This window comes from Xenopus tropicalis, chromosome 5 (genome assembly GCF_000004195.4).
Source record: "Xenopus tropicalis strain Nigerian chromosome 5, UCB_Xtro_10.0, whole genome shotgun sequence".
Taxonomy (NCBI): Eukaryota; Metazoa; Chordata; class Amphibia; order Anura; family Pipidae; genus Xenopus; species Xenopus tropicalis.
The window spans coordinates 146,956,919-146,979,812 of NC_030681.2; the positions used below are offsets into that span (position 1 = coordinate 146,956,919).

General features: G+C 42.9%; 1 protein-coding gene across 3 annotated transcripts in view; it reads right to left on the bottom strand.

Moving 5' to 3' along the window:
- Positions 1–887: 887 nt before the first annotated feature.
- tdrd6 (tudor domain containing 6) overlaps positions 888–22,894 on the bottom strand; it is a 33,520-nt gene continuing 11,513 nt past the window's right edge. Inside the window, exons 5-21 of one of the 3 annotated variants that reach the window (XM_031903010.1) lie at positions 21,351–21,455; positions 20,415–20,501; positions 19,420–19,515; positions 19,047–19,166; positions 17,309–17,380; positions 16,805–16,906; positions 16,405–16,503; positions 9,224–9,316; positions 8,553–8,687; positions 7,556–7,627; positions 7,363–7,470; positions 7,138–7,215; positions 6,757–6,864; positions 5,441–5,533; positions 3,630–3,719; positions 2,510–2,608; positions 888–1,282 (exon numbers count right to left, since the gene is read on the bottom strand). In XM_031903010.1, the coding sequence (XP_031758870.1) occupies positions 1,131–1,282; positions 2,510–2,608; positions 3,630–3,719; positions 5,441–5,533; positions 6,757–6,864; positions 7,138–7,215; positions 7,363–7,470; positions 7,556–7,627; positions 8,553–8,687; positions 9,224–9,316; positions 16,405–16,503; positions 16,805–16,906; positions 17,309–17,380; positions 19,047–19,166; positions 19,420–19,515; positions 20,415–20,501; positions 21,351–21,455 (1,709 nt within the window). In that variant the 3' untranslated portion in view covers positions 888–1,130. Of the gene's footprint in view, positions 1,283–2,509; positions 2,609–3,629; positions 3,720–3,876; positions 3,990–5,440; positions 5,534–6,756; positions 6,865–7,137; positions 7,216–7,362; positions 7,471–7,555; positions 7,628–8,552; positions 8,688–9,223; positions 9,317–16,404; positions 16,504–16,804; positions 16,907–17,308; positions 17,381–19,046; positions 19,167–19,419; positions 19,516–20,414; positions 20,502–21,350; positions 21,456–22,894 lie in introns of those variants that run through there. The other 2 variants (XM_031903011.1, XM_018094487.2) reach the window with 2 other exon arrangements.

Below are 22,894 nucleotides of genomic sequence, written 5' to 3' on the forward strand. Positions count from 1 at the left end.
CTTTTAATAAAATGACTGTACAGCCCCCAGAATAACATACCTTTTCCCTGCATGCAGATTTATTTTGTTTCTCTATTACAAGCAGCTGAACTGAAGCTCTTTTACCGACTTCCTTTTCCACCATGAAGCTCTGCCCCTTCTTTTTTCTGAGCCCTCCTCTCTCCGACTATGGATGACCTCAAAGAGGTGCCTACTGGGCACGCTCACTGCCCCTACTCCAATTAAAATCAACGGGCATGCCCAGTAGGCACTTCTTTGAGGTCATCCATAGTCAGAGAGAGGAGGGCTCAGAACGCAAAAGGAGCAGAGCTTCATGCTGGACAAGGAAGTCAGTAAAAGAGCTTCAGTAATAGAGAAACAAATTAAATCTGCATGCAGGGGGAAAGGTATGTTATTCTGGGGGCTGTACAGAGACATTTTAAAGGAAAACATAAAAACTAAGTAAGCTTTATCAGAAAGGTCTATGTAAATACAGCCATAAGCACTCACAGAAACCTCTGTCAAATGATTTGTTGTCTCTGTTTTCCTGTGCCAGAGACACGCAGCTCTCTCCTGCTCCCCCACCTCAAGAATGCTAAGAACTCATTCCCACCCTTAGGAATGTGGATCTGAGCCAATCAGCAGGAAGCTGACTCATAGTCTTACAAACTGAGCGTGTACACAGGTCTTGGTGCAGGAGCAAGGCATTATGGGAACTTTCTTTACAGAGCTGAGCATTTTCTTTTCCTATGAAGCTTCTGATCATCTGAACAGGAGAAATATGGGGAGACTTAAGGGCACTATGGAGAGAACTGAAGGAATGCCTGCAGCTTGAGATTTACTCTTTATTAGCCTTTCCTTCTCCTTTAACACAATGCAATAAAAAATAAAAAAACACAACACACAACTTTAATGAAATAACAAACTTTAGGTTCTTTATATTCCAAACACAAAGAAAAAGAAAACACCCCTCCATGTACAGAAATAATAAGGCACCTATGCAAGAAACAGAAACAAGTGCTCACAAGCATTGGCTGGAAAGGTGCAGGGCAGGTACACAGCTTTGGTATCCTGAAATGAAACCGAGACAGACAATGCTACAGCCAATTAGCACTTCCGTTAGTGTCTGAGATCAGCATCTACATAACCAGCTAGGCGTCGCGCTTCAGAATATCCTCAAATGAAACGTCCCCTTCAGTGTCAGATTCCTTGCTGCCATCCTGCTTCTCTGGCAGAGACTCAGCACCACTATATTCTGGCAGCTGGGGTGTAGCGGGGGTTAACATCATGTTCTCCATAAGCCCTAGTAACACAGAGACACACAGGGAATATTTCAATAGGTAAGAATGATCATGATTATGGTCATAGTTATATAGGCTGGACAAGTACAGTTCCCAAACTTTTGGCAGTTGGACCAATGAGGCCTCAGTGATTGCAGGGGCCACACTGGCAAGTGGAATGGTGATAAAGATGCTTGAATGATAAATAAGCCTAAAATCCCCTACAATTACTGGACACAACCCCTAGAATAACATACCTTCCTCCCTGCAATAATAAAACAGTACCTGTACTTGATCCCAACTAAGATATAATTACCCCTTATTGGGGGCAGAACAGCCCTATTGGGTTTATTTCATGGTTAAATGATTCCCCTTTCTCTGTAATAATAAAACAGTACCTGTACTTGATCCCAACTAAGATATAATTACCCCTTATTGGGGCAGAACAGCCCTATTGGGTTTATTTAATGGTTAAATGATTCCCTTTTCTCTGTAATAATAAAACAGTACCTGTACTTGATCCCAACTAAGATATAATTACCCCTTATTGGGGCAGAACAGCCCTATTGGGTTTATTTCATGGTTAAATGATTCCCTTTTCTCTGTAATAATAAAACAGTACCTGTACTTGATCCCAACTAAGATATAATTACCCCTTATTGGGGGCAGAACAGCCCTATTGGGTTTATTTAATGGTTAAATTATTCCCTTTTCTCTGTAATAATAAAACAGTACCTGTACTTGATCCCAACTAAGATATAATTACCCCTTATTGGGGCAGAACAGCCCTATTGGGTTTATTTAATGGTTAAATGATTCCCTTTTCTCTGTAATAATAAAACAGTACCTGTACTTGATCCCAACTAAGATATAATTACCCCTTATTGGGGCAGAACAGCCCTATTGGGTTTATTTCATGGTTAAATGATTCCCTTTTCTCTGTAATAATAAAACAGTACCTGTACTTGATCCCAACTAAGATATAATTACCCCTTATTGGGGGCAGAACAGCCCTATTGGGTTTATTTAATGGTTAAATGATTCCCTTTTCTCTGTAATAATAAAACAGTACCTGTACTTGATCCCAACTAAGATATAATTACCCCTTATTAAAGGAAAAACAATCTAAGATATGGAGAATCAAATAACAGAAAGATCCCTTATCTGGAAAACCCCAGGTCCTGAGCATTCTGGATAACAGGTCCCCTATCTGTACTGATGATACAATTGGATAACAACTGCACACTTACCTTCTTCTTCCACCTGTTCCATTTCATTAGTTTGGGGCTCAAAGCTCTCGGTGCTGCCCATCACATCGGCAGATACTGGGCTCTCAAGCAGTGGCGCGTCTGTAAGGAAAGCCCAGCCTCAGTGGGTTTGTACATACCATTGTGGGGTTTGCATAATGTGTTTATAACGGTACAATTATATGGAGGCTAATTTACCAACAATGGTGCTAAATTGCTCCACTGAAGTTGCCTATAGCAGCTTATCTGCAACATAGAGAGTGAATGATGAGAATGAACACAACGGTAAATGGCTAGTGTAACCCTTTAGATGGCCATACACTGGCCAACCTTCAAGGTAACTGATTAGACTGACAGACCACGGAATCCGTTTTCTCTACAGTTCCGCCACTGGAACCGACACCTGCCTTGAGATGATGTTACCTTCATGGCTCCCTTGGCACGCTGGGCTTACACGGGCATCGGACTCGCACCTAATAAATCACAGTTTCTGACTCCACAATTATTGCTGTACCAGAAATGAAGGAATTTGCACCCTATTTACCAACCATTACACTAAAATTCCTTTAGCCTCCACAGGCATATTATTGTGTTAATTAGCTGGCACCCACAATTACTCTAGAATGAGGAATTATGGGTAAAAACATGGTGGTTTGCAAACATTTTCTTATTTGCACACTTGCCAGCCATTATACTAAAATGAACCTGAATTAGCCTCCACACACATATTGTTGTGCTAAGTAGCTGGCACCCACAGTTACTCTAGAACAGGGGTGGGCAAACTTTTTGGCTCACGGGCCACATTTACTTACCCCCGGGCCAGGGCGGGCAGGGCCAGGCCAGCGTTACCCCCCCTTGGTCTGTTTAATTCCGGCCCGCCAATGACACCAAGTCTCGCGTGATGAGACTTGGCGTCGTCGGCGGGCCGGATTAAAAAGGCCAAGGGGCTGGATGTGGCCCGCGGGCCGTAGTTTGCCCACCCCTGCTCTAGAATGAGGAATTATTGGTAAAAACAGGGTGCATACATTTTCCGATTTGCACTAAAAAAAAAACACATCAAACAGTCAATTTTAGATACTAACACTGAAAATGAGGCATCCCAAGTATCAATACACATAATTACCTTGATACTCTAGGCTCTCTAGTCTCTCCTCGTCTGGCTCCGTTGTACCAACTCTGAGTAATGCCACGCTGTCTGCCCCTGCAGGAGTCTCTGTATACACAGGTACAGTAGGAGTTACAATTAGGCACAATTAATTAAAATCAGTCAGCATTACCAAGCCTGAGGTGAGATAAAATATCCAGAAAAGCCATTTGAGGCAGCCTTTAGAGCAGATGTATGAAGGGGAGCACACACCTACATACTGTTACGTGGGCAATCTGGTTTATAAAGGAAGGTAATGGGTTGGGCTTTCCAGGACATGGACACCTTGCCCATATACATCACTGCCAGGCTGCTCCATGCCAAACACCACTGGTTTCTCTGCAGGGACATTGGCAGTTACAATACACTTAGTATCAGCAACATTTACTATACTTTGAGAAAATACAAATATACTATACTTTGAGAAGATACAAATCTCCCCAAAAGCATTTGTATCAGTTAAGTTTTGTATCACTAAAGAGGGACTTTACCATATTTTTCAATAGGGCTTCGCTCTGCATTCCCCTATAGAGATTTATCGCACTTATGCATTTACAGGTATAGACGAGAGTTGTTAACCTGACTTTGGACAGTAATAGCAAAACATCATTATTAATCCACCTTTTGCCAGTTCCCATTGTTTCTTTGCAGAGATGGGCCCTGGGTGCAATTCTGTACCAGCTGGTAACCGGTTCCAGCACATGTTATATGGGATATAATGTGATGTGTTTTATGTGGTTGTTTCCCATGGATGCTGGAAAAGGTATCAATTATGCACAACAGAACGGACCACAGGAGCAAATACAATGTGCCTAACCTAATTACTATAATCCACAGTGAGGGACAAACACGAGTTTATATACATTTTTGCTTTTGCAATTCCCATAAGGGACCTTTCTGCATGGGGTTTGTGGGCCCTGCCAACCCAGACTCGCTCCCTGCTGAGCCCCCAGTTTGCGACTAGGGTGGGGGACACCCCAGTCTGCCACTGCTCAGGAAGGACTAAATAAAAGGGGGAGCTGTAACCTTAACTGGACCTAAACATATGTATTTGCAAAAAACAAAATCAGATCTGAGAAAAATAAAATAACTACACCGTGAGGGTATTTGGGGCACGGAAATGGGTTTAGGAGCTACAAAGCCCTATATTTAAGGGGAATCTAAACCTCAAAAAAAAACTGACGTAAGCCTATACAGAGTGATAGTCTGCGGATGTGATGGGCAGCAGTGAGAGCTTTCAGCCCCAAACTAATGAAATGGAACAGGTGGAAGAAGAAGGTAAGTGTGCAGTTGTTATCCAATTGTATCATCAGTACAGGTAGGGGACCTGTTATCCAGAATGCTCAGGAACTGGGGTTTTCCAGATAAGGGATCTTTCTGTAATTTGGTTCTCCATACCTTAGATTGTTTTTCTTTCAATAAGGGGGGCAAGTCTGTTTTTAGTGGTTTCAAGCATATAAATACTTTAGAACTGCTAATAGAGCTCAGCTCTCTTTGAAAAGCAACTCAGCGCGCACAGCGAAATTTTTTTGACTGCCAATTAATTCTAATTAGCATTTGCTAATTTATGCTAATTAGGATTCAGATCCGGCCGAAACCGAATCCTTAAAAAAACGCCGGGATTCGGTGCATCCCTACTTTCTATGCATAGGTAACCCTGTATACTAGATAATTACATGGTGTCCCTCTTAATGTATATATTTTCTTTACATTTTCTTTATACATGTAGTTTATACTGAGCAGCAGCAGTAGAGAGAGGGTGTAAATATTTTGGCATTGCTGAAGCTCACCTTGAAATTCTATATTTTCCATGTTAGCAGATTCTGTCTCATTACCAGTGCATGTGTACTCATTATCCAAAGTGTCTGCTGGCAGCGGGCATTCTGCAGAGAGAAACAAAATCAGCATAGAAGCAAAGACTGGCAAGTATTACTAATGTCTGATCTGCAAAGCCAGGAGGTCAGATATGTCCTTGGAGAGATGTGTCCAAAATTGGTTAAAATCAGCCAAGTACTGGTTGGGCAAGCCATTGGAAAGGTCACATCAAGGGACCAATAAGCTGCCAACTTGGTCTAAGTTAGCCACAAAATGCTGACAGTTCCACATATTGTTACTCAGAAGCATGACTTCGATCACTCGACTAATGGTAACTACTGGGAACCTGTCAGGCACAGAGACGTCATAGGGAAACCTGTACTACAGCTGCAGGAAAATATGAATATGCTGAAGGCTCCTCCAACTGACTCAACACCAAATGATGCTACTGCTTTCATTTTATATTATAACTTCCCTAAATGCCAGTTTTTACTAAGTCACTCACTGTGATGTGTTAGTTGCTGGTTAAAAATCAGTGCTGTATGTGGCAATGTAATCCTGCTGCACAGAAGGACTGAAGCTCAATTTACCTGCAGAGAACAGTCTGTGGTTCATATAAAAGCTTTAACATTCAAATAGAACCTTCCATTACCTAGGGTAGTGATCCCCAACTATTGGCTCCTCCGAAACATGTTGCTCACCACCCCCTTTAATGTTGCTCCCAGTAGCCTCACAATAGGTGCCATTTTTAAATTTCTGGCTTGGAGGCAAATTTTGGAAGCAGAGACATAGTTTTACCCCAAGCAGAGCCTCCTGCAGGCCAGCAGTCCCCAATGGGGCTACCAAATAGCCAATCACAGCCCTTATTTGGCATCCCTATATAACCTTTTTTCATGCTTGTGTGGCTCACCATCAAATTTTACATCTGGTTCACAAGTAAAAAAAAAACAAAAAACAAAAAAAAAAAGGTTGGGAATCGCTTGTATCCTGACCTAGGAGTTTCCTCAGAGGAAAAAAAAAAATAAAAAAAGACAGTCTGACTGGCCTGCCAGGATACAAGGAAAACCCCGGTGGGCCCTTCCCAATAAAGTTTGCACATGGAGATACCGGTGTATTTGTCAGCAACAAGAACATAGAAGTTAGCAGTTCCTTGGGTATGAGGTATTCTGGTGGACCCTTGGTGCCCTGCTCTCGCAACTGAAAAAAAAAAGGCTTGCACGGAGACCGCACATTTGCCTATTTTACTAGGCAGGCTGACACCAGAGTTTAAAGCAGCAATACACAGGCTCACCTTGAGTCTGACTTTCTATGTTTTCCACAGGATCAAACACACACTGATATTCTTTATTCTGGTGCATGTCCTTGGTGCTGTCCTCTGCTACTGTGCATTCTGATTCCACTAAAGGGAAAGATGTGGCTTTTAATATACACAGTGTATATATGTTTGGGAAATTTGATAAGCGGCACAGAGCACAGTGAAAAATATAAATACATTTTAACTGAATTTACAATAATCATATTCTAGAAGAAAAAAAGTTATTTGTCCAAAGTGATATAAGACTAATCACCAGCACCATGAATCACCAGTTAAGAGAAAGCTTAGAAAATAGAGAGTCATCTGGCACTGTATAGAGAATAAAACCGAAGGAAGGATGCATGCTAATATACTTGCCTTTATCTGGCAGATAGCAAAGATCTGCAACCTCTCGCTCACACGCATCAACAGTGCTGTCCACGAGTACTGGGTGCTCTATACAAAGCAGAGTAATACATAGATTATGTTTGGTTATGGAATCATTTGCTCAAAAACAGATTAAAACCGCTGTAGCTGTTTTGCTTTGCAGACTGTAGGTAAGGCTGACAAGAGAACCTCAGCAGCAGCAATTAACAGACTGACCTGGACTGTGGCTTTCTATGATCTCATCAAAATGTGCTGCAAATTCACACTCCTCACTCTGATGCACATCACAAACGCTGTCAGCAGGCTCTGTATACTGTAATTCCACTAAAGGGAAAGTGGATACTGAGTGAATGGGATATGGGTTGAAAAAGGAAGCTTGTGCCTGAGGAACATGAATATTAAAACTTACCTTGATCTTGTAGGTCAGTAGGCCCTGACTCTTTAAAGAGTTTGTCAGAGCTAACATCATGTACTTGGCTTTCTACATAAAAGACAGAGGCACAGAGTAGTTATCTGTTACATACAACCAACAAGACAGACTGACCTTAAAAGATCTTTCCCCCCTGGCAGCACACAGCCGCAGTTTAGCAGGTACCTATTATATACATGTTATGTACCTATTACATTCAAATGATTCAAATACATGCCTATCAGCTCTGATAATGCTATAGCTGAAAAGAAGAGAGATGGTGGACACTACTCTGGGCACAGCTGCAAATGGAATACACAGTACACTATGTATCCTACAAACTAAGGGTGAAGACACACAGAGCTACTTGTCACAGCTACTAAAATAGACAATGCTGATCATTTACTGAAAATTGAGGATTTTCTGGTGTTAAGAAGCCATGACAAGTAGCTGCTACTAAGTAGCTCCATGTGTCTTCCCCCTAAGGGTGAAGACACAAAGAGCTACTAGTTTCGGCTAATTTTTTTACAGCTAATAAACACCAGAAAATACCTTGCCATAGACAATACTGAGAATTGCCTCTGATAAAACAGAGAGAGCCAATTATCAGTAAATGATCAGCATTGTCTATCTTAGTAGCCACAACGAGTAGCTGCTACTAGTAGTTCCATGTGTCTTTACCCTAAGGGCAGTGGCACATAGGGAGATTATTAGCCCGCGTTTAATCTTAATTACAGCAGGTGACTAATCTCCGCGATATCCCATTCCACCAGCTAGAATGTAAATCGCTGGTGGGATGGCATACGTGTCACTTCGGATTCCTGAAGTCGCCTGAAGCTTCCTTGCGAGGCAACTTCAGACACCAATTATTTATCTTACAAAGGAAGCATAAGTAACAAAACGCCTAAGAGGAGAAGGAGACGACGAGTCCACTGCATATTAGCCACCCCAACAATTTTACAGCTGTAAAAAATATAAGAAGGCTACAGACGCTCACCTTGATTTTCCGTGTTCAGGTCTTCAACATCCTCCGTTACATGTTCATAAGTATTATCTCTGGATTTAGCTTCTGTGCTGCCAAAATCATCCACACCTCCCTCTAGGAACGGAGTGTCTGTATATGTGACTGTGTCTGCAGGGAAAACCAGAGGCTCAGAATAAACTATTCAGCATATCTGCTATGCAAAGGTGGGCCTGACAGCACTACTGGAATAACAGCCCCTACATTATCTTACATACATAGGGGGCAATGTCAAACTTAGTGCCTTTTATTACATATGGGGGACAGAATATATTAGAACTCAAGAAGCACATTTTACATTTTTGCAGATATAGAATTACATTTAATTATATTTAAATACATAGCCCTCCATCCATCCAGCCTCCATATACCTTTATATTGCATGTAATAAAAATATGACTCTGCTCCAGACACCTCTTGAAATAACCCCCAATTATTTGGCCTTTTCACGGTGTAACTGGGGCCTAAAATGTACTGATATCATTAAGTATTCACCTTTCCTATGTAAAGAAAATGTTGTGTCATTAGGTGACAGAGCATAATGATCAGTGGAATGAAATCCCCACCTAAAAGAGCATAGAAAACAAAAGAGACCCTAAAAACACAATCATCAGTAATTTGGTTGTGGTACAAGAATGTGTTATTACCTCCTTGCTCTTCACTTTGCAGATCAGCAAATTCTGGCTCAGAAATATCATTTATGTATTCAGCAACTGGGTTCTCCTCTTGCCCTGCAAAGTCTGTATAAACATGAGGGAAAGCATGTTGCACAAGGTAGTCCGTAATCACACTCACAATATTACACAGTAAGTCACACTTTATACATCCTACAGTGGCACTGGCTCTTCCCACAATCTGACCAAACATACAGTAATATGTATAACTTGCAACTTGAGTGCAGAAGACAATCATTTTTTACCATGCTTATAAAAATGTGCCCTTTGCCACTGTTATATGGGTTATAAAGACAAAATATTTATTGCCAGGTAGAAGAAAAATATCTTTTTTCAAATGTCCTATAAGGAAACACAAGAGAGTCTGTTTTTCTGTCAAAACAGCCCCAGTTTGCAGACTCCTTAAGTAAGTACCCAAAAGTCAGGGGGAACTTAGACATCCCTGGGATATGTCTGGTTGAGTGTAAAGGTGGCCATACACGGCCAATTCTAGCTGGCGATATGGGTCCCTTAGACCAATTCGGCAGCTTATCGGCCTGTGTGTGGGCACTACTGACGGGCCTGCCTGCCTGACTGACATCTGGCCTGAAATCGGGCAGGTTTTGAATTCAGTCGGATCGGGACTGCGTCGGCTCGTTAATGAGGTCCCCAAACTGACGGACGCCTATATCCGACCAGGGCCAAACGACTAAATTAGCCCGATATTGCCCACCCGTAGGTGGGGATATCAGGAGAGGATCCAACTGGGCATGGCCAAGGCAGATTGTGGGCATGGCCCTATAAATGTTATAGAACAAAGAAAAGGAGATTTTGTGATACTCACCGTTAAATCCTTTTCTCTCAGGAAGTCTGTGGGACACAGGGACCTTGGGGTATAGTATCTCCTAGCAGGAGCAGGACACTAGAAAGAAAGAATAGGAAGGAAGCCCCTCCTCCCTAGTACTATACCCCCTTGCACTTCCTGTTAACCTCAGTTTTGTCAACAAGATAACTAAGGAACGAAATATATACAGAATACAGAAAATTCAGATGACCGCTTCCAGGGGGGGAAGCCCTGTGTCCCACAGACTTCCTGAGAGAAAAGGATTTAACGGTGAGTATCACAAAATCTCCTTTTCTCTGGCAGGTGTCTGTGGGACACAGGGACCTTGGGGACATACCAAAGCTGTCCCTTATGCCCTAAGGGAGGGCGGAAGCGGAAGACTGCTAATTAACAGACAGCAGCCTGAAGAACTTTCCTCCCGAAAAGTGCATCAGATGCTGCAAACACTTCGAAACTATAGAATTTGGTAAAGGAATGTAGAGATGACCAGGTCGCAGCCTTGCAGACCTGTTCAGCAGATGCTTTATTTCTAAAGGCCCAGGAGGTTCCTATGCCCCTCGTGGAATGGGCCCTGATTTTTAAAGGTGGAGATTTCCCTTTTGCAATGTAAGCTCTGCGAATTGTCTCTTTGATCCATCTCGAAATCGTGGATTTTGATGCTTGGAAACCGACTTGAGCACCAGTGTGTAAAATGAATAAGGAGTTAGTAGAACGTAAGTCCTTGGTACGATGTAAGTAGAACTTGAGCGCTCTGACTGGATCGAGGGAGTGTAGAGCCACTTCCTTGGAAGAAGCTGGTCGCGGGCAGAATGAAGAATGGTGATGTCCTGATTAATGTGGAATGAAGAGACCACCTTGGGCAGGAATGAAGCAGTAGTTCTCAGAACTGCGCGATCCTCATGGAAAATAAGGTATGGTTGTTGGCAGGAGAGGGAACTGAGTTCGGAGACCCTGCGAGCCGAGGCAATGGCTATGAGAAAAACTGTCTTCCATGTTAGCCAGGCTATGGGAATGGTAGCCATGGGTTCAAAAGGTGCCTCTTGTAGGGCGTTCAGTACTAAATTGAGGTCCCATGGAGGAATGGGATCGCGGAAGGGAGGATGTAATCGAGAAACTCCCTGAAGGAATGTGACCACATCTGGAAAAGTAGCTATCTTCCGCTGAAAAAGTACAGATAGAGCAGAGATTTGGGATTTCAGGGATCCTAGGGAGAGACCCTTGTCGAGACCTGACTGCAGAAAGGATAGTATTCGAGGAACTGACAATTCCTGGAAGGTATAGTTGTAGGTGTGGCACCAATCCCAATAAATCTTCCAGACTCTGTGATAGGCCTTAGCAGATACAGGTCTTCTGGCTGCCATCATGGTCTGGACCACCTCCCTAGAGAAGCCCTTCTTGGAGAGAACTATCGACTCAAGAGCCATGCCGTCAAATTTAGGAATGAAGGCTTGGGATGACAGATAGGACCCTGGGTCAGTAGGTCGGGATGTAGAGGAAGTCGCCAGGGTTCGTCCCTGCTGAGCGACATTAGATCCGTGAACCATGCCCTCTTGGGCCAATGGGGAGCTATCAGAATTAGTAGGCAGGGTTCTCTCCTGATCTTCCTGAGAACCCTTGGTATGAGTGGAAGTGGAGGGAAGACATACGCCAGGGAGAAGTTCCACTCTGCTGTGAGTGCGTCTGCAGCTATTGCCATGGGATCTCGGCACCTGGCCATGAATGAGGGTACCTGGCGGTTTGTTCGCGAGGCCATGAGGTCGACCTCCGGAAGTCCCCACCTGCTTACGATGTCCTGGAATACCTTGGGATTTAGGGCCCATTCTCCTGGATCTAGCTTCTGTCTGCTCAGATAGTCGGCCTGCCAGTTTTCTAGTCCTGGGATGTAAACTGCTGATAGGTGAACTTCTCTCGACTCTGCCCAAGTCAATATCAGACTGACCTCCTTTAGGGCCTGGCGGCTTCTCGTGCCTCCCTGATGATTGAGGTAAGCTACTGTTGTGGCATTGTCCGATTGAATCTTGACCGCCTGTCCCCTGAGTCGGTTCTGCCAGTGTAGAAGGGCTAACCGAACCGCTCTGATCTCCAGGATATTGATAGGTAGACGACTCTCTGACGCGGACCAGACTCCCTGGGCTGTGAAATGTTGTAGTACCGCTCCCCATCCCTTTAGACTGGCATCTGTAGTTAGTAGTAGCCACTGTGGCTCTATTAGAGTGCGCCCCTTGGATAGATGTGAATTGTCTAGCCACCATGCCAACGCAGCTCTGGTCCTGGGAAGAAGGTGCATTCGTTGATACAAACTCTTGCGCTTCCACTGGTCCAGTATGTTCCACTGGAGTGGTCATAGGTGGAATTGAGCAAATGGCACAGCTTCGATGGCCGACACCATCGTGCCCAGGACCTGCATGGCCAGTCGTATGGAAGGAGATGGCGTGGAGAGAAGCAGGCGAACCATGTCCCGCGTCCTTAAGATCTTCTCGGGAGGGAGGAAGACCTTCTGAAGCCTTGTGTCGAATATTAACCCGAGGAAGGACATCCGCTGAGCGGGAATGAGGCATGACTTGGTGGTATTGATCCTCCATCCCAGAGAGGTCAGGGTGTTCAGAACCACGGACAGCTGGGACATCGCCAATGCGAACGTAGGAGCCTTGAGTAGGAGGTCGTCCAGGTAAGGGGTTATGGATACCCCCTGAGACCTTAGCGTCGCAGCTGCTGCCGCCATGATCTTGGTAAAGATCCTGGGTGCTGATGTGAGTCCGAAGGGGAGGGAGGTAAACTGGAAGTGTCGATTCTTGATAGCAAAGCGTAAGAATCTCCAGTGCGGAGGGAAAATGGGGACATGGAGATAGGCATCCTTTATGTCCAGGGTCACCAAGAACTCGTCTGGAGACATGCCGGCAATGACCGATCTTAGTGACTCCATCTTGAAACGTGAGACGCGTAGAAAGGTGTTGAGGTGCTTCAGATCTAGAACTGGTCTGAAGGAGCCGTCTCTCTTGGGAACGATGAAGAGATTGGAATAAAAACCTCGAAATCTGTCGCCTGATGGAACTGGTACAATCACCTTTTCCCTGAGGAGTTCGTGTACAATGGACAAGAGAGCCTCCTGCTTGATGGGATCTGCCGGTAGACGGGACATGAAAAATCGGGTAGGGGGCATTGAGGAAAATTCGAGACGGTAGCCCAAAGCGATGAGTTTGTGGACCCATGGATCTGTGGTAAGTTGTAGCCAAGCCTCTTGAAAAAGTTGGAGGCGACCGCCTACCGGATCGTGGCTTGTCATAGAATAGTCATTGTGAGGACTTATCTGCAGGCTTGGGTTGGGAGCGCTTATTCTGCCAGGAAGGCTTAGGCCGGTTCTGGAACCTGTTACGGTTGAAGGAGTTCTGTGATGAATAGTCTCTGGAAGGAGCAGCTCTGGACGACTTGGTACGAAAGGAACGACCTCGTCGGAAAGTAGTGCGATTTCTTGATTGAGGAAGTAAAGTACTCTTTCCTCCCGTAGCTTGGCTGATAATTTTATCCAGCTCTGGTCCGAATAGTAACTTTCCCTTGAATGGTAAGACAGTAAGAGACTTCTTAGAAGAGAGGTCCGCCGACCACATCTTTAGCCAGAGAGACCTGCGGGCTGCTACTGATAAAGCTGAAGTGCGGCTGATTGCCTGGACTGCGTCTAGGGAAGCCTCTCCTAGGTATTCGCTTGCACTCTTAATCTGGGTAGCTAGAGCTGCCAGCTCGTGCCTAGGAGTCCCTGAGTTAATGGAGTCAAGTAGAGAGTCTGTCCAAGACTGGGTGGCTCTAGAAACCCAGGCCGCTGCCAGCACTGGTCTAAGGCTCTCTCCCGCTGTCGTGAAGATGGACCTGAGGAATCCCTCCAGCTTCTTGTCCATGGGATCCTTAAATGATGAGGAATCGGGAACAGGTAGAGCTGTGTTCTTGGAGAGCCTGGATACCGGAGCATCCACAGAAGGAGGGTTGGATAGCTTTTCCTGAAATTCCTGAGGAAAAGGGTAATATCGTTGGAAACGACGGCTGGCTTGGAATCGCTTTTCAGGGTGATCCCATTCGGACTGTATGATACTGTCCAGTTGTTGATGGGAAGGAAAAATGGTAAGGGACTTCCTTTGTCTCTTGAATAGAGGCTGAGAAGATTCCTGAGCAGCCTCTGGAGTTTTAAGATTCAAACATGAGATGACTGCCGAAATCAAGGAGTCTATAGCCTCTGAGGAGTGTTGGGTAGGCTCCTCCGCATCATCATCATCTTCGGATGAAATCTCCCCTTCGCTTAGGGAATAATGTTCCCAGTCCGCAGTTGGATGCGGAGATTCTATGTCACTGAAGTCATCTGCCAAATTTGGGTTTTGGCGTTTTTGATGTGACGTACGTGCGTGGGTAGCATCATGATCCAGTCTGTCTAGTAACTTGCCCAAGCAGTCTGCTAGTTTGGGAATTCCTGTATATAGCTGGATCGCCCACTGAGGAGGTTCAGCCTGTGAAGAGGCAGCAGGTTACGGAGCTTCCAATGCTATTGGGATAAGTGGAGTCTCCGGAGTAGCTGTAGGAGGTAAATCCTGAGCCTTAGAAATAACCTCTGTGGTTGGCTTGGAACATGCGGAGCATAATGGCTCCTTTCTACCAGAAGGAAGGCGCTTGCAGCATTTGGCGCATGCCAAATATTTGACCTTAGCGGAGGTAGAAGCCCCCCGAGAGAAGGGGCCATCTGAATTACCCTCTGCCATGTGGTAATGAAAAGGCCGATATGAAATGTCTAAGCTACTATTGTGAAGCAAGACAGTTAAGGCACAGAATGTATAATATGTATAATATGCCTCAGGAACTGCTCTAATGAAGTAGAGCTGCCCTAGATAGATATCTGTGTAACTTAATACCTTACAGCAGAATATCAAAAGGAAAAAACAAAAACCTTTTTTTTTTTTTTTTTTTTAAGTTCAAGATATATGTAATATATCTAATATACAATGAATATAATAATATTAATTCATGTGTTATAGCCTGTGTCTGAGTATGAGGAGACCGGTGGCCCCTTGGTTAACCCCTTGGGTAACCCCCCTGATAAACTCAGAGACACCCTCTCCCTTCTCCTTCCCCCTTACTGTGACAGTGAGCCAGGAATAGAAGAAGAAAGAGAATGGTCCCTGTGTCCGAGTCTCTTGCTTAACAGAACCGCACTGCCGAGTCTCTGAAGAAAGAGCGCGAAGTGAGCGAAGTCTCTCAGAAAAAACGCGCCAAGAGAGAAAGCAGGCGAAATCTCGCGAGATGAGGAGAAAAAAACGCAAGATGGCGTGGAACGCACAGGTGGAACGCAAGAACCGAGCGGCGATAAAGACAACAGCAGGGGAAGCGAAGGGAGAGCCGGCAGACAGACAAGAACAATACCGAACCTGGTAGAAGGCAAGTGAGGCTCTGTGCAGCGTCTGCACCCGGTTAGAGAGGCAGGTAACCTGCTATGGCCCGCTCCCCTGGAGTCTTAATGGCCTCAGAGCTCTGTAGTCCCACGGAGGGGGGAACCTAGTCAGGAAACTCTCCTGGTGGAGGTCCAAAGGTCAGCCCCTGGTGTCAGACTTAGCCTGACCGCTGAAAAACTCTATTTCCATGTAGGAATCCAGAGAAGAGTAAAGGTCCTGTCTCCTTTAGGGACACTAGAAAAAAACTGAGGTTAACAGGAAGTGCAAGGGGGTATAGTACTAGGGAGGAGGGGCTTCCTTCCTATTCTTTCTTTCTAGTGTCCTGCTCCTGCTAGGAGATACTATACCCCAAGGTCCCTGTGTCCCACAGACACCTGCCAGAGAAATATAATTTTCTACCTGCAAGAACAACCCTTCATGCTGCCCCCTGATACCCTTTGGTTTAATGACCCACACCTAAACCACCTGACCCGTGTTTCAGTACAAAGCTTAGTGATAAAGAAAGCTTTTAGCCTGCAGCCTGCAGTTAATATTCTAAAATCATTTCACTATATGTTTCTTTCTCCTTTGAGGATGATGCCTACTAACTGACCTAACCTTTCAGGGAACATCAAGAGTTCTATATAGAGAAGAACACAACAAAAAGGAAACTGTAGGCTACTGCACAAAGGATCTAATTGTGATGGGGAAAATGTGAACGTAATATTTCCACTGAGATCAAAACCATGTTATCATGAGTTCTCACAATAACTTCCACAACTAATGCCTAAAGTCTCTTAATTAAAAAAGTCTGCAAAGCAGGAGGATTATATTGAAGTTAATTTTCAAAACAAAACATAAGATAAAAACAGAGATGTAACTGAACCTGTGGATTAGAGGTGCAACTTTTACCCAACTGTTATTACCTTTATGTTCCTGGCTTGGCCGATCAACATCTTCTGCCTTTAAGAAATAACTCCTGTATTCGGTTTCAGTAGCTGGGTCTTCCCCTAGCGTCACATCCTCTGCATTGAGAAAGTCAGGAGGAAGCCATAAGGTAGAGAAACATTTGTTGATGGTACTCAGTAAGATCTGTCACCCGCAGTTAATTCTACGCCACCGCAGGTGTCATATATCCCGAAAGCGCCTTGCCATTGCCCATCATTGCGATTGCCACAACATATTACTTGCAGTGATCTCGCTTAATGGAGGAAAATCGCATCCTTTCGCATTGTCACCCAATTAAGCCAGATAGCCACGAAATAATATATTTTACTTGCACCACTGGAATGTTAGGCAATGGCAAAATGTACCACACAAGCTCACCTTTATTCTGACTCCCCGTTGCCTCTATGTCACCTTTCATATCCCTAGGTACATCTTCAGTCCCAGCAAAATCAGTATCAGCATCTGAATGCAAAGGAATACCTGTACACAAAAGATATGAAGGCAGGGATAACCAGAAGGTTACGATACAAACGCTAATCTGTACATCAGTCTATATACATTGCCTATCTTGGGACAAAAATGCAGGGGTTTATATTAAGGAAAACAATAGTTTAGCTAAGTGCTGTGACTTTGTGGCACCACTTTACTACACTGTCATAAACTGTTCAGTAATAACAGTCAAATCATAAAAAATGTTGACCCTGAAAGACTTTTGCCTTTTTGCTATTTACTAGGTAAATATGTAACGCTGTACTTCACCTGATCTGATGAAAGAGAAACCAAGGCAGAAGAATAGAAGAATTTTTATTACCCTAGTATTGATAAGAGAAGACTGACACTGAGACTGACTGATTGACTGTAGTGCAAAAAGTAAAATATCACCTTCTTGTTCTTTACTTGGCAGATCATCAAAATCATCATTTGTGCATTCACTGATTGTATGATCCAATAGTTCTGGACATAAGAGAAGTCACATTACATACAAAGGGGCATGCACTCACAAAGATCCATACTATCAGTTGTATTGTCAGAAAAATCTAATTTAAAAAAACTGGAACATGGATAAACCTACTGCATTTCCCCAATAAATTATTAAAGAGTGCTGATAATTTGGATGCATGGGTTCCTAGAGCACTGAGCTGACTTTTCTATGGGGTACAATCTATATAGCTGCAACGGATTGCACCTCAATTGATGGGGGTCCGCTGTGCTAGATAACAGAATGGCTAAGAGGCTGGAGGAGGCAAGGGGTGGGTGGTGTGCTTCAGTATTATGGGGAAGCTAGTGTAGACCTGGCGGTGGGGTTAGTAAGGGGTGATGGAGGAGGAGCAAGGGGGACATACCGTTAACCAGCTAAGGAAATCCCTCTGTTACAAAGAAAGTAGCCTAGTAACCTTAGCGCGAATTCTCCATTATGTAATATAAAAGGTCAGAGGGAAAAGAAGTAACCTCCACTGTATGCTGCCTAATGCACAGATGCACAGAGCTTTTCAGGTGAGGAGAATGAAAGTTGTTTGGTATCAAATACATGCTTTTTAAGCATTTAGGTTAGCTGGGACCATTGGGACTTTCATCAGGTATGAGAAAGTAAATAAAGCAGCAAAAAAGCTATGAGGCAAGCTAAAATAGAGATGGAAAGGGGTATTGCAGCTAGGAGTAAAAAGAATCCAAAATTATCTTTTAAATATGTAAATAGTAAAAAAATGATTCAAGAAGGGGTTATCACGGGGTGGGGGGGGGGGGGTCAGTTGGTTGATGAGAACGGGGAAAAAGCAGAAATTCTGAGCTCTTATTTTTCATCTATGTATACATCTGAGGAGCCAGCTAATGAAGGCTTCCCTTTTAATATGCCCAGTTCTAGTCATATAACTACTGACGCATGGGTCACTCAGGGGAAATTCAAGAGAGACTTGAACATGTAAAGGTAAACAAAGGTCATGGACTGTATGGGATTCATCCCAGGGTATTAAATGAGCTTAGCTCCGTGCCAAACCTCTTCACTTCATTTTTCAGTATTCCACAGATTTGAGAGGAAACCATGATGGGTCGTCCCTATGCTTTGCAGGGATCATTTCATGCACCTTTAGCTTGGCTTTAGTCATACCACCCCTCCCTCACCTTGTTTCATGTAGACGTAATAGATTCTTGGACTCATAGTTCCTCTGTCCTAGGGGTGGTGCACAGATTTTCCAGAAAGTAGAAGTCCTAGAACCCATCAGTTTACCATGAAACAAAGTGTGGGGGTGGGTGTGAATGGTGGTCAGCTTAAGGGAAGGCAAGTAAATAAAACCTCCATGTTAAAGGTAGACCCATCATGGTTTCTTCTTATTTATACATATTTTTTTTTTGGCAGCTCAGATAGTGTTTATTAACCTTTTTTTACATATGGACGAGCTCATTGTAAATGGGGGGGGGGGGGGGGCTTTTCCATTTACAAGCTTAACTAGAACAGTAGCAAAGGCTGCCACCAATAATAAGGACAGTATAATTAAAAAAAACCCTTAGGTATTTTAAAATAGAAGTGGATAACCAGTAGCTAAATGGGCAAATACTTTGTGCACAAGCAATGGAATTCCTGCTGTTGGCTAGTACAGTACAAGCACTATACACGCATGCTTACCTTGGTTCTGCTCTCCCAAGCCTTCTGCGTCACCTATTTCATGACTGGTTGCCTCCTTGGGGCTGCCCAAACCATCACCATCATCCTCCGGTATTGGAATATATGTATATGCAGGTAAGTCTGTATCAAAAATGGGTTTCAAATGAAGACTACACAAAGCTAAACAAACATCTAGGCAAAATGATAATGGTGCTATTAAACAACTAAGAACTTTGAAAATTATTTCTGTCAGAATTTACCCCTGAAATCTTAAGTCCTTTTTATAAGTAAACACAGAAATGGTCAGTGGAAAGCAGCAAAAAGTCTAAGGATTGGGGGGTTTATAAACAATCACCAATCAGACGTGCTGGTTAGTGATGTAAAAGAACAGTACCTTCATTTTCCTTTCTCGGCAGATCAACATCAACTTCTGGCTCAAAATCCTCACTCTCACATACAGCAACTGTGCTCTCCTCTGGCACTAGATATTCTGCAAGGATAGGTCAGAGGGAAGTCATGTTAAACAGGGCAAATGGCAATGCAATAAATATCACTGTCTACATCATTGCTATATCTGAAAAAGTATCATTTTCAATTTGCTATTAGAGATTAGTATAAGCACTGTACATGTCAGCACATTAAAGGGGAACTCCACCCAAACACAACTTAAGCTTTTTAAAAAATAAACATAATTTCAAGCATCTTTGCAAAATATATCAATTAAAAAATTCACGGCTTTTGCTGAGCCGTGCACTTTTTTAAAGAACTGTAGATTTATACCCTAACCTTGCAAGCTCTACTTCAACCTTTTTCCATGCAAATTTGCTAACCAGTGAAATTTTTTGTGCCTATGGTATCCACAAAAAACTTAACATCTGATTGCAGCAGGTACAATAATGCTGGAATCCTGAAAAAGAATGTTGCATTGCAGGTAAATGTTATGAGGACATATTGAAAAGCGTAGAATGTGCTGAAAAAATATTATATATAATATATAGTTTTCCTAGGTATCAAATGTAGCATACATGTAGAAAATAAGAATAATTACCAGTGTTGTGAAAATATGGGTGGGCACGGATTAGTTCACCCAGCTGTTGCCGTAAAACAACTACTCAGAGACCTAACAGATGCTGGTAGTTGTTCCACAAAAGCTGCAGAACAAATCTGCCCTTAACTGGGCTCTCCTCCAGCCACCGCCGTACTACTTCTCAATGGACTTGTATAACTGACAATATATGAGCAAATTTGTAACTTCCTTACAGATATGATGTATTTTACCATTAATGAAGTGACAGGAAGATAAAGGAATGCACATCAGTTTAAAAATTGGTAAATATGTGAAAAATGAGACCTGACAGGTCAATCAATCACATTAAATAATATTATCACCTTCTCCTTTGCTTTGAAGATTGGCAGCTTCTGGCTCTAAACCATCATTGTTCTCAGTGAATGCATTTTTCTCTGGTGCAGGACCCTCTGTATAAAATGGATACATCACAGATCAGTCTTATTGTACACAAGTTAATACACAGGAATATGTTGTGCGGTATATACAATACCAGGTCCTCAGCGCTTTTATCCAATAGTGTTCAATAGGTAGTAGTGATGAAAAAGTAAACTTGCTGCTCCACCTCAAGACAACCCCTTTGGCTGGGTTCCAAACGTATAAACAGCAGTATAACAGGAGCGCAGTTATACATATGTGAACCCTCCCAACCCCTTTTCTTATCTTAAATGGTGATTCTTTTTGGGACATGCAAACATAGAATTACAATTGCAGAAATGAATATTCAGCAGTTTAGTAAGGGCATTATGCTTCAGATACAAAATTAAATACAGCTCGTAACTGTAGTATTACAATATCAATACTTTTCTGATTCAGATTTTGTACTAAAAAAAAAAAAGTTGTGTCTAAACGGCTAAAAATCCAAATCCCCAGCTAAAAATTGCCAAGATCATGTCAATGGCAGGTGTCCCTTTTCTTCCCTGGAGGAACTTTCTTTTGGTTTTTTTTTTTTTGACACTGGTATTTTGTGGGACCATTCAAAAAAGTTGCCATTTTCATGGGACAAGTCTATAAATTCAACTTTTCTCGCACTGGACTTTGTTCATTTCAAATTTTTTAGTAAATGTAAGACATTCACAGAAACGAGTTTATTTTACAAGAAATGAGAAATGTTAGTAAATCTACCCCTGAGAGATCCGAATATACACAATAGTACAGAGTAAATATATATCCGATGTACCCAGTTGTAAGCAGGATTACATGACACGCAGGACGCATACTCACAACAATAAGGCCAGGCCCCATAATAAAGGTTGTACCTTCCAGTCCTGTGCTAGCAGAGCTTTCTTCTGTGGGTTCCTGCACACTGTAGTCACATTCTTTGTCAATAGGGACGTTGTCAATTATCTCAGAACTGGCAATTTCTTCAATAAAAAAGGAGAAGCCATTTTTAAAACTCATTTCAGTGGACACCTAAGAAGGCTTGTTTTATACTGGGAACAACATGGCATTATATCTTATAAAGACACATTTTTCATGTATTTCATCTGTTTAAAATTCTCTTTTAGACACATATGGATACACATATGGATCATTTATCATTATCATTTACTGCAACTTGCTGACTGACATTATAAATGGTGTTATGGTGCCATTACTGTGCCTATGCAGTGGGGATGAAATTAAATACATCGCTTTGAGTGTTCAGACATATTCATGTAATCACCCATTTACAATGGGTATTTTAGTGTAGCTCAGCATCTGAACTTCAATCCCCTACGCAAACTGTGTCCAGGGATTAACAATTTAGATAATTATTTTTTGTGCTAGAATGATTCATTCCAGCAGCAATAAAATGACAGGAAAAAAACAAAACATCTTTTTACAAACCCCATACTTGGCCAAAAACAACACTAATTAATAATCAGACCTTTCGGTTACTAAAATAGTTGATTAAATAGAAGAACATTCAAGTGAAAGTGCATTTAGGCAAAAGTGGCCATTATCTGATGTTAGCTTTTAGTGAGTCAGTACTTAGTGTGACAGGCAACACATTCTCTTGCATTAAGCACGTGAATGGTACATAATTCTATGAGGAAAAAGGCAATGTTGCAACGCCTCCTGCTGGGCACTATGTAATGTGAGCATTGCTGCTTCCCCTTTCAGTCCCTGATAATAACTTGACCTGTCTCCTATCAGTCAGGATTGGTTGATCTATTCCCTGAACTTCAACTACAGACTCTGCTGAACCCCGTTACTGTGCCATCCAACCATATCAGCTATTGTCTGTTCACAGTTTCTACCTTGCCTCTTACCTGTCCTGTGTGTTACTAGCAGCAACCTTGCCTCTCTCAAGCACTTCCATGCAGCCCTTTGCCTTATATCCAAGGATACCCAGCATTATATGCAATCTATATTATGTATTCACCCAGTAGTGATATGTGCAATCTATAGCATGTAGTTCTTTGTCTTACATACAGCAGCATTTGTACAATAGATACCATACAGTACTTTGTACCTAAACTGTTACTGCTGGATATAAAGCAACGTATACCATGAATTATACATAGTAGCATGTATGCGCAAGATGGTGATGGTCATCCTGGATTGTCTATGTGCAACATATATCCAAAAGCCTCTGCTTTATTTCAGCAGTGTTACTGTACTTTATGCAGCCCCCGCTTAAACCCAACAGTGATGGCTATGGGCAGAGAGGTACACCCGTCTCTGTAAACTCTTCCTTATATCCTGCAGTGTGGGTATGAAGCATGGTGCATCTGCAGTCTATATCATGAAGCCTTTGCTTTATACACAGTAGTATATGCTTGTAGAGCTGGGACAGCAAACCCAAGAAAAACCTGTA